The sequence below is a fragment of the Anolis carolinensis genome, chromosome 4 (assembly GCF_035594765.1).
Source record: "Anolis carolinensis isolate JA03-04 chromosome 4, rAnoCar3.1.pri, whole genome shotgun sequence".
NCBI classification, from domain to species: Eukaryota; Metazoa; Chordata; class Lepidosauria; order Squamata; family Dactyloidae; genus Anolis; species Anolis carolinensis.
This window is the reverse complement of record NC_085844.1, coordinates 224,008,324-224,020,874: the sequence shown is the minus strand read 5'-3', so window position 1 is coordinate 224,020,874 and position 12,551 is coordinate 224,008,324. Positions and strand designations below refer to the sequence as shown.

Here is a 12,551-nt window from a genome sequence, read left to right as displayed (position 1 = left end):
TAGCCTTGAAAATAAGTTAATAATGGCAATTGACCTAACTAAGTTTATATTAGTGAAACTTCTCAAATATTTTCTAGGACCTCAAGGTTATCAGGGCACTTCCCTGAGAGGAAGGTACTTTGACATAGGGATTCTTACTTAAATATATACACTGTAGTTACTAATTTACTGCTCATCCACAACAGGCAAACAAAGCTTTCATTTTACAACACCTTCTTTGTCTAGTCACCTGAAAGCAAATATCAAGCCCCACAGGTGACCAGTTAATTGCCTCACAGCCTCTGAGGATGCCTGCCATAGATGTGGGCGAAACTTCAGGAGAGAATACTTCTGGAACATGGCCACACAGCCCGAAAGACATACAACAGACCAGTTAATTGTTTTCCTATAGGAATTATGAGTTGGAAGTGCAGCTCAAATTTCTTTAAAAGGGCTGCAATGTTTAATTTGCCTCCCCTTCACACACACACACACACACACACACAAACGGGTATAGGTTTATACTCAAACCTGAAAATTCAGAACAACAAACTCAGATAGAATAAGTAGAAAACAAAATTTTAAGACATTGTTATCTTGAGAAAAACAGGAAATCTCTTTTCTTCTCGCAATTTTGAAGTTTCCAGCAGGACAAGTGGGAGAATTGGAATATGCAGAACTATCAAATGATCAAGGTTTCATTGTGGAAAAGACAGTCAATATGGCATAGAGTTTGGAGCATTGGACTATGACTCAGGAGATCAGGGTTTGAAGCCATGGAAACCCACTGGGTGACCTTGGGCAAGACATAGTCTCTCACCCTCAGGCAAACTCTCTCTGAAACCTAATCAAGAAAACCCTGTGTCAAGTTCATCTTGGGGTATCTTTAAGTTGAAAATGACTTGGAGGCCAATAACAATAAAACTGGATATGATACATATATTTTTTGAAAAAAAAAAAACATCCAAAAATTGTACTTTAATTGACAAGCAGCTTAACCCAACCTAATTCCAGTTTTTGCACCACTACTTGAGCTAAAGGTATGTATGTTAGAAATGTGCATCTTAACAGACCTGCCAAATGCTTGTGTTAAATACAAAGAAGACAATTTTAGGGATAAAACAGAACTCATCCTCAAGTTGAGCACTTGAGGGTTTTATCCTACTTGAAAAGCTATAATACCTTATTTTCTATCTGCAATCATTATCTTCATTTATAATTAGGGCCTGGTCTGTTTATGAATGCCCAAGGCAGCACACATAGCTGTCTCTATATCTCTTTATCATCAGAAGAAACCCTGTTAATGAAGCCTACTATATAGTCCCACTTCCTACAGGGGTGAACTGGATATTTCTGGGAAGCCTGTAAGCAGGCCATTAAATGAAACCAGTAGCTCCCACTACTATTAATCCCAGAAATTGTTCCTCAGAGATCTACCAAATGTTCTGTTTAATCATTATAGATAACCACCACATATAGATCTATCCTCCAAGACTGTCTTTCTTCTTGTGTGCCTTCAAGTCATGTCTGGCAACCGTAAAGTGAACCTATTATAGGATTTTCTCAGAGGACGTTTGTGCTTGCCTGACTTGCCTACTCCTTCTTTAAAAGGAGTGATGTATTTGCAGATCTTCTCAGAACCATACTGCAATGTTAGGCTAAGTTGAGAGATAATGCAAGCGCCAAAGCTCATGAGTTTTGGGGGCCCAAAGGCAAACAAATATTCTAATGACTTTAGAGCAGGCATGGGCAAGCTTCAGCCCTCCAGGTGTTTTGAACTTTGATTTCCACCATTCCTAACAGCCTCAGGCCTTTTCCTTTTCCCACTCAGCCGCTTAAGTGGCTTAGGGGGAAAAGAAAGGGGCTGAGGAGGGAAAGGAAGGGGAATGGTGGGAGATGAAGTCCAAAACACCTGGAGGGCTGAAACTTGACCATGCTTGCTATAGAGTGCCTCCATTGGAGAGTGATTCTCCATATAACAATACAGTATTTCCCATAGAAAAGACGACCACAGCCACTGGCAGGTTGCCTATAGTGAGTAAAGGCTGCCCCAAGTGATCAGGGTCAGATTGTATCTCCACTTTTAAGGTCAGTGACGTGCTGTAAATGGTTAAGTACAAAAGCACACAAGCAATCTAGCAAAACATATGACATCACTATATCTATCTATAAAGGAGGAAACCATGAAAATGAACAAAATCTGGCTACCAGTATTATTATTATTTTTTTAAAAAAACTCTAAAATCAGGACAGTAAATAAAGAACAACACTCTGAAAACAGGGTAATTCCAGATAGGGAACAATCAGGGCCCGCTAAGACCTCCCAACAAAGGATTCCTGCAGGCAGGAATCGGCTAGGCCTTGAAGCTGCAAGGCTTTTCGATGCTAATCTAGGTGATTAATTGCAACATTCACACTTGCCTCCAGCAGACAAGAGTTCCTTCTCCCACCCTGGACCTTCCACAGATATATAAACCTCCCTTGCCTAGTTTCCAATATACCTCACAACCTTTGAGGATGCCTGCCATAGATGTGGGCGAAACATCAGGAGAGAATGCTTCTGAAACATGGTCATACAGCCCGTAAAACTCACAGTAGCCCACTATCTTATGTTTCTTTATTTTTTTAAATCAGAAGAATATATTTATTAATTCCTTAAGATCATCAGGGCTATTTGCTACTTTAACCATGTTCATTCAAAATTCGCTGCAGTTTTTGGAGGGGTGTTGTTAGGAATCCAGTACAACTGTGTTACATGGAGCTCTGTTCTACACTGTAGAATTAATGCAGTTTGGTGCCACTGAATATTATGGAATCCTGGAAGCTGTAGTTTGCTGCCTCATCAAACTAGAGCAGGCATGGGCAAACTTCGGCCCTCCAGGTGTTTTGGACTTCAACTCCCACAATTCCTAACAGCCTACCGGCTGTTAGGAATTGTGGGAGTTGAAGTCCAAAACACCTGGAGGGCCGAAGTTTGCCCATGCCTGCACTAGAGCATGAATCCACTTTAAATCCGGCTTCTGCCTCCTGCAGAATTCTGGGGTTTGTAGTTTGGTGAGGCCCAGAACCTGTCTGGATCCATATTTAAGTGGATCCAAGCTCTAGTGTGATGAGGTCTTTGGTGAGGCACAAACACGCTTGGGCTGGGAAGGCTCAAGATCTTGTAAGTCCACAGCTCCCATGGTCTCACAGCATTGAGCCATGGCAGTCAACAGTGGTATCAAACTGTTTTAATTCTGCAGTGCAGATGTGCCCAAGAGTTCTGAACTTTACGCCAAGGCAGCAACCATGCTGGTGTGTCTGCGTTATTTCCAGCCAAGCCACTTACTTGCGCCTTCGATTTTCTCCGAGCCCCGGCTCCAAATGACCTGCCGGGTCTCCAGCTTCACCTGGAAGGTCTTCCTCTCGGGCCTTTGGGACTTCTTGGAGTAGAAGAGCGTCATCACGGTGCCCACTTCCAGGCTCCGGTAGAGATGGACCACCTCGGCTTCGCTTTGGATGCAGGGTCCGTTGGTGAAAAGCGACGCCATGGTGGCTCCCCAAAATCTCTCCCCTCCCTTCCCGCAAAGGCTGGGCGAAAGGGGAAGGAGGACTTCAGGAAACAAAAGAAGGGGGATTCGGCTTCTTTTCCTTACCCCCGAACTGGGAACGGGGGGTGAAAAAGGAGCAAAACCAGAGGAGGAAACTTAGGGGAATGTGTGTGCGTAAAAATCAACCCCGGCTCCACTCCAGCTTCAGCGCTTCCCTCCGTTTCGGAGTCAGAGAGGTTTTTAAGAGTCTGGTTCCTCCAGAGAAGAATGGGACCCCCGATCCCCCCCTCCAAAAAGGGGTCCGGGGTGGGGGGGGGGGGTGGGAGTCTTAACCCCGATCGCTCGACGCCTCCTTTGGGAGCATCAACTTTCCCGTCCAAAAAGGGAGCCCAACACCACCTCTGCGCCCTTGGCGATCATGCACCATTTTCTTTTCTTTCTTCGGTGTGTTTTTCCCCTCCTCCTTTCTCCCAAGCAGAGACTGAAGCGAAACCAACCAGCAAACGAAGGGGGGAGAAAAGGAGGAGGGCGGGAAGAAGAGAAGAGGAAGGGAAGAATGCCAAGGCGATCTTCCCGGCTTAAGGAAGGCTCTCTCTCTCTCTCTTTCTCTCTCTCGGGGCTGGAAGGCTGGGCTCCAGCTGGAGGGCGTTTGCAAAACCTTCGCCGCCTTTCCCCCTCCTCCGGGCCCCGCTCGACGCCTGGCTCGCCTCCCCTCCTCCTCCTCCTCCTCCTCCTCCTCCTTTTTCCGCCTCCTCTTCTCGGCTGGAAGCAGAGCTCTCCCAATCGATCCGAGACAGGCCAATAAAGATCTCCCCAGGGCTGATGTGTGTGGGTTTGCAATGGCTGGAAGAAGGGAAGAGAGACTGGCAGGGAAAGCAAGGGGAACGGAGGGGAGTGGGGAGTGGGCACCTCTGCAAACCTCTGGCGAGGAATCCCAATGGCTTTGCTTTTGGACTGAAAAGCTGCTCTTGGGGGAGACGCTTGGAGAGAAAACGTAGGCAAAATCTGGAGAGGAGGGGAGTGAGATGAGAAACCCACCGGCTGCTTTCTTCTCTCCCTTCCTCCCTTCATTTTATTTTGCATTGGGCCATATCAGGAGTAGGGCTGGTACAGATGGGTCCAGCCCTTCTTTGGAGACCAAATTCTCCAGGCTTTGGGTCTGGAGCACAAGAACCACATTTACCAGGCCCAAGGACGACCACATTGGAGAGAACCTGGTCTCACCTCAGCTTCCCCACTCCGAAGGGATCATCTACACCAGGCATGGACAGACTTTGGCCTTCCAGGTGTTTTGTTGAATTCCAGGGCCAGTGAAGCAGATGGCGAAAAGAGAAAACAGAACGGCCTGCCTCAGGGCAGCATGCTTGCTCCATCAATGTTTAACATCTACACAAATGACCAGCCATTGCCAGAAGGCACCCCTCCTCCTTTTATCTATGCTGATGTTCATGCCACCATCCAGACAGGGAGCTTTGAAATGGTTCAACAGAAGCTTTCTGAAGCTTTAGGGGCTCTTACCGCCTATTACAGGGAAAACCAGCTGATTCCTAATCCATCTAAAACACAGATGTGTGCTTTTCACCTTAAGAACAGACAAGCATCTAGAGCTCTGAGGTTTACCTGGGAAGGGATCCCACTGGAGCATTGCAGCACAGCAAAATACTTGGGAGTTAGCCTGGACCATGCTCTGACTTACAAGAAGCACTGCTTGACTATCAAGCAAAAAGTGGGCGCTAGAAATAACGTCATATGAAACTGACTGGCACAACCTGTGGATCACAACCAGACACAGTAAAAACATCTGCCCTTGCACTTTGCTACTCTGGTGCTGAATATGCATGCCCAGTGTGGAATATATTTCACCACATTAAAACAGTGAATGTTTTAATGTGGAGATAGGCTTATAGCCAAATTCTAGCCTGGAGAATTTGGTCTCCAAAGAAGGGCTGGACCCATCTGTACCAACCCTGCTCCTGATAGCCCAATGAGACATGCCACATCATCCCAGGATGTCTACGCTGCACACCACTGGAGAAATTATACTGCTTAGCTGGCATTGCACCACCTGCCACCCGCTGGGAAATAGCAGCTAGCAATGAAAGGACCAAGGCATTGACATCACCAGCCCATCCTGTTTGGGTATCAGCCAGCACGCCAATGCCTTAAATCAAGAAATAGTTTTCTAATATCTACAGAGATACTCACAGGAACACCTCAGCAAGTGAGAGTCCAAAAGTGGCAGGCTAAAACCTGGAACCTCAACCAGTGGCTGACACCCTCCTGGGCACACAGAAGACTGGGCGACTTGGAAGGCATTGAACAGACTGCGCTCTGGCACCACGAGATGCAAAGCCAACCTTACGAAATGAGGCTACAAAGTGGAGTCCACGACATGCAAGTGTGGAGAAGAGCAAACCACATATCATCTATTACAACGCAGTCTGAGTCCTGCCACATGCACTATGGAGGACCTTCTTACAGCAACACCAGAGGCACTCCAAGTGGCCAGCTACTGGTCAAAGGGCATTTAGTATAATGCCAAGTTGTTGTTATTGTTTTAAACTTTGTTTGTGTTTTCAAATACATTACAACTTGTACCCTGTTTGCTTCTGACATGATAGATAAATAAATAACAGCCTACCATTGTGGGAATTGTAGTCCAAAGCACATTGAGGGCCAAAGTTTGCCCATGCCTGATACACTGTGGAATTAATGCAGTCTGGCACCACTTGAACTGCCATGGCTTAATGTTATATAGAATCATAGGTGCTGGTGGCGCACCCCAGATCTGAAGCTACCTATGACTAGAGCATCACACAAGAGTCCAGAGTAAAGTCAAACAGTTTATTGTAAGGTAAAGGTGAAGATTTCCCCCTGACATTAAGACTAGTCATGTCTAACTCTTGGGGTTGGTGCTCATCTCTATTTCTTAGCCGAAGAGCCAGCATTGTCCGTAGACACCTCCAAGATCATGTTTATTGTAAAGACACACAAAGGATTTAGAGTAAAAAGCAGGAATAAGGAAAGAAGGTGTAAATCCAAAAAGTCAGCAATCAAATGTCTCTTGAAAATCCAAAAGCAAGGCAGTTCAAGAATAGTTTCAAAATCCAAAAGCAACTTGAATCCAAAAGCAAAACTTGAACAAGGATACACAACATGAACATAGGGAAACGCCCAGAATACTTGAATCCCAAAACCAAGACAAGAACTAGAGAGCCCAGGCTTGGCTGTAACTTGGAAGTCACGTTGCCTGAACTGAAGAGCAAAGAACCTGTAGCTCTTAATATATAGACATTAAAGCATTACAACTCCCCTGGAACTTCTGATTCCCAAGGAGGTATATTGACTACGCAGATGGCTATCTTCGAATTCACAAGCGAGCCTCCTGGCTTAGGTCAATGTCATCAGGTGCGTTCCCATGAGAATTTCTCATCAATTCATCCTCACTAGACTTTTTATCTGAAGAGGATGATTCCAGCTCCCATTACTGGCCTTGAAGGCCTGGAGGATCAGAGGCAATTATATTCTCAGCCCCATCTGTGCCTGTGTCTAAAGCAGTTTCACTTTCTGGCTTTGCTTGAGAATGAATCCCAGGATCTGCGTGGGAATGAATCCCATGGCCTGCATCAGAATAAATTTCAGGAAAGCCCACAATCCCACCTGACTTTAAATCATCAGTGAACCCATCAGCCCCTGCCTGCTGTGAGTGCTGCTGGGCTCCAACAGCTGGTGCCTTGCTGAACTTCAAATCCCAGGATCCAATAGCATTCTGCAGTGGCAGTTGAAGTGGTGTCAAGCTGCCTCCCACTTTAATGGTCATGGCCAAGGGCAGACTGGGTTTAAACGTATTGCTTGCCAGGAAGCTCACAACTATAAGCCTATCATTTAATTTTTATAATAGCAACAAGCTGAACTTATATAATGCCTACATCGGCCTCACATAACCCAAATCAAAATAGTTTTTTTAGTTATCTATTATATTCTGAAATATAAAGTATCCTCAAAATACTTTTATTAAAATAGAAATACGCAGGGCCCATCTGCCACTGGACACCGTGACACCCTTTGTTGAAGAATTTTGAGGTTTGTGATGCCAAAACTTTAAGGCAATTTAATCAGAGAGAAGTTAATGGTGCTAAAGATAATGAATGTATAACTGAGGTACCAGTATAAAACTAACAGCCATGAACTGCTTAAGTCTGTGGATTTGCAATATGTTTATACATATATAGTTAGAACTTCTGCATGGTTATCATTTGTTACCTAACTTCATTTGGAAACAAGGTATTCAATACAGTGTATTTTTACACTATTATAGTCTTACCTAGAAATAGTAATAATTCCCAGAGAGTAAGCTACACTGAATACAGTGATACTTAAGTCCACATGCACAGTAGTCAATTTAAGACCATCCTGTGGATTTCCTTATCCAAGCAGGATTGAACGCTGTTCTCCAAAAATCAACTGGATCATGCTCGTTCTCCCAAATATAGAAGTTGCCGTTTTTAAAAATGAGACATTCTTAGAATGAATTATAGTGATTAACCATGTTAAGGATAATTTTGTAAGTGCACCCATGAACAGACATTTCACTATTCTGTCGATACTTTGAATATGTTTTGATGGAATTTAACTGAATGTTTAATACTGTTTGTGTTTAATTCTGTTTTAATGTTTGTATATTTTAAATTGGATCCCAATGCTTTTATGTTAAGCTGCTTTGAGTCCCCTTTGGGGAGATAAAGCAGGGTTTAAATAATAATAATAATAATAATAATAATAATAATAATAATAATAATAATAATAAAAAACCTCTCTCTCCAGCTAAAATTTCTGAAAATCTCCCTCCCTAAAGTGCAAATCCCAGGCTTCCTTAGGCTGTTGCCATGACAATTGAAGCAGAATCACAGAGCTGTGATTGTGTAGTGTGAATGGGCTCCATGTCTTGTATCAGATTTTTTTTTATTCCATTCTCTTCTGGTGTCGTTTCTGCAAACATTTGGCCAAGCAGGAAAAAGGAAGCAGGAAAAGCAGGAGGTGCGGGATGGGAGGGAGAGGGGGAAGTGTTGACCTTATGAAGATTGCTTGCCAGTTGAGAAGGTCGTGTCTTTATTTTTTTATTTAAAATATTTATATCCGACCCTGTATCACGGAATTTTGGAACACCAGACAGATAAAGTCAATTTAAACAGTTTTAATGCAAGATTGAAAGCAATTTTTATTTTAAACAATAACATTTTTATTGTTAACAGTCTGAAAACATATTGAGCAAATTAACGATTAAAACATTGAAAAGGTGAAAACATTTACAAAAGCCAGTTAGTTGAAAGCCCTCTTTAATTTTTTTTTAAAAGGAAGTATTTATATATAGAGTGTTGCACTCAAGTCCTCATCTTTGCATGCTTGGAACACTGGAGATAGTGCATATGTCAAATTTAATGTAGAGTATGCTTTACTGTTGTTAAAATATATTCTTAAATTGTGATTGTGCTTTAAGTATTCAATTATAATTGGCCCCCTGTTGAACTCTTGCATGTTGTGTGGAAAAATAATTTAGGGTCAAAATGTTGTAAGGAGAAGCTGTAATGCTATAATGAAACCAACAAGTGGTGTGCCATAACACAGAAGGCCTCGGTATCAAGAATGACTTGTAAAACTCAGGGAAAGCTTGACTCTGTCATAAGGCAAAGTAAGAATGTAACTAAAGCCTAAGGCAAATTGTTTGGAATGATTTAATGGACATTTTGCTGAGCTGGTGTCAAATGAATACCTACCTACTCACATCTGTACATTTTTAAAAAAAGATTTAGGGTAGGGGTGAGCAAAGTACAGCTGTGGGGTCCCAAAAGTGTGTTTGTGGCTCTCAACTCTCTGGCCCACCCTTTTCCTATCCAAAACCAGAAAGTTAAGATGAGTGATAAGAAAGCAAGAATAAAATATCAAAACCTAAAAGACGATAAAAGACGAGGGGGTCTGGGCCTGCCAGACCTACAATTATATTTTGAGGCGGCTGCACTAACATGGGTTAAGGACTGGGCCTCTCTTGACAAGAAAAAAAAAATCTTAGCTCTGGAAGGGGAAGATCTATGACGGGGGTGGCACAGCTAATTATGGAAAGGAAAATCAAAATTAGAAAAAAGCTTTAAAAACCATTTCATAAGGGTCGCATTGATCAAAATTTGGGACATGCATTAAGACAGATTCTATACCAAAACCCCTATGTGGTTCTCACCAAGTGAGGCAAACCACAGAAGAGAACTTCCTAGCGATAAGTGGATAACGTATAAACAACTGTTAACAATTGAGAACCATGAGATAAAATTAAAATCACAAAAACAGAACAGAGAAATAGACCCAACTATAAATTGGTTTAACTATTGGCAGATTAAGGAAGAATATAAGGAAGATAAAAAGAAAGGATTCCAATTAGATGAGACACTCTGGGACAAAATCTTGAAAATAGACAATAAATTAATAAAAATATTATATAAGCAACTACTCACATGGACAACGGAAGAGGAACAAGTAAAAGAAGTTATGATGAAATGGGCCAAAGATGTAGGCCATACAATTAATATGGGACAATGGGAGGAGATCTGGACCAAAAAGCTGAAATATGCATATTCAACCAAGATCAGAGAAAATTGGTATAAAATCTTTCATAGGTGGTACCTGACCCCAAATAAAATAGCTAGATATAACAAAGGAAAGACAAATGGAAAGTACTGTAAGTGCGGAAGGAGCATTGGCACCTACATGCACATGTGGTGGGAATGCAAAATAGTTAAGAAATTTTGGTATGAAGTAAACAAAAAAATGGGAAAAATTTGACAGAAACAACTAGAATTCAAACCTGAATGTTTTCTGCTGGGAATCAGGACCCACAATGGGATCAAAATTTTGATAGGATTATATTTTATCTCACCACTGCAGTAAGAATAACTCTGGCTCAGTTATGGCAAACCAAAGAAGTACCCAGCATTGAGAAATGGATTACAAAAGTGCTGGAGATAGTGAACATGGACCTACTAATGCAAAAACTGGCTCAGAATAGAGCACCAGCCAACAGAAGGGACTGAAAAGTTTTGATAAATTGTCTACAAAAAGAAAAAAATAATTATATATACAAACTTTGATTAAAGAGAACCCCAAGGCAAAAGGATAAATACAGTATAGATATCTAGCTGAAAGAAAAATGAAAGGAGTCACTCAGAGGAATCTGGAGGTAATAGGAAATTACAGCAACTTTTTATTTATTTCTTATTCCTTTCATGATGTGTGTGTGTATACTTTCTCTTCTATTTTTCTCTCTCTTTCTCTTCTCTTCTCTCTTTTTCCTTCACTCTCTGCACTTACCCCTCTTTTTAATACTGGACCCTAGTATCTCATGCCCAGTACTGCTACCCCTAACCTCTCCTCAGAGGTATTGTTCACCTACTTTTATTGTACTAAGAAAAAATAATTCTTGACAACAGAAGTAATTGAAACAAAGGTTGCTTGCAAACTATCAATAAAAATGATTTTTTGAAAAAGAAAGTCAAGGTGAATTACCACAGCATTCAAAAGTAACCATTCCATATTTTTAAATTGGCTGTAAGATTCTCTGTAAATGTTTGTCACCTGAAATATTACCCATTTTCCAAACCTATGTATTGTGATGTTTTATGGCAAGATATAGAAGGAAGTTAGGACAAACAGTAGTAATTGGAAGGAGAAAGAACTCCGATTTTCCTTTTGAGATAGATTACTTTTTATAGCTAGGGAACAGGTTGGTTTAGCTTTCTTTGACCTGTTCAGCTGAGCTAAGACCACGTACTACAATGCAACCTGAGCCCTGCCAAATGCACAATTGAGGAACTTCTCACAGTGACACCAGAGGATTCCAAATGGCCGCTTCTAGTGAAAGGAAATCTAATATAATGCCAAGTTTTTAACTTTGTGTTTTTAAATACATTATAACTGTATTCTCAATTCGCTTCTGACACGATAAATAAATAACGAAGCTAAGCGGCTCATCTATGCTTGGATGTGGTACCCCCATCAATTATTGCTCGTTAATGCCAGTTTATGATAAATCCTTTTAATTTTGTACATTTCCATTCCCTCTCCTTCACTAATTACATCTTCCCACCATAACCATTGGTATACATGACTACCAGCAGAGGGAACACTCCATACCGCTAATAAAAGGCAGTCTAAGAAAACCTATACCAGATAAAAGTTGTTAGTCTTTAAAGGTAGACTCTTTTGAGTAAATAAAGATAGATAACATAGCCCAACAACAACAATAAAAATCTTGGTGTCTTGGTTTTTAGGCCTTTTCCAGGGGTTATTTGGGATGTTGAGTCAGAAAATTGCATTGGTTAGACGGCATCCGGCCTAGCTTCTTAAGTATGGCTATCATGATTTTCTATGGGCAAGCAAGTGGTGACTAGTAGATACATATCTTCTATCTCTCAAAAACTAGAGCTGTTAGGAGAAAACTGGTGCCATTTTTGGAATCAGCAGGTCAAATATACCCAGAAACATATCTAACATTTGAGGCACAATTGTTTTCTTTTGGGAATGACATTCTCACCTGAGAATGTCATGCCAGGAGAGACAAAATATTCCTCAAAATAAAACATCCCCAAATTTCTAGTTCTGCAAAGAGTGAGTCATTGAGTATTGTTCACACATCACACCGAAACCTCTTCTGTTTACTATGCACATGCCTTTGGTAACTTTGCTCTTTTTCTTTGGATGCCTAAGTTGTATTTCTAAATGCTCAGCTGGATCTTTAAGATGCTACACTGCTAGAAATTTGGAGACTATAGGAAATTTTTATTTTAGGAGGCACAGTTCTTATGCCTTCATTCCCTCCTCCATCTATACACCCCTGGTCCCTGGGTTATTGTTTCAGATATCATAGGATAACACCATTTCCAAGTTCAGAAAATAAATCAGTGGTAGAGAAAATAAAATAATTCTTACAGCCAGAGGTGCATATTTCTCAATTCTGAAAGTAGCCTTAAAGACCCAATTTTAACAGTAATTCAGAAA

General features: G+C 41.6%; 1 protein-coding gene across 3 annotated transcripts in view; it reads right to left on the bottom strand.

Moving 5' to 3' along the window:
• plcg1 (phospholipase C gamma 1) overlaps window positions 1-4,196 on the bottom strand; it is a 90,967-nt gene extending 86,771 nt beyond the window's left edge. For 2 of the 3 annotated variants that reach the window (XM_003225294.4, XM_008117585.3), the window contains exon 1: window positions 3,308-4,195. In XM_003225294.4, coding sequence (XP_003225342.1) covers window positions 3,308-3,509 — 202 coding nt within the window. In that variant the 5' untranslated portion in view covers window positions 3,510-4,195. Of the gene's footprint in view, window positions 1-3,307 lie in introns of all 3 variants that reach the window. The other variant, XM_008117586.3, reaches the window with a different exon arrangement.
• Between the last annotated feature and the right edge of the window lie 8,355 nt (window positions 4,197-12,551).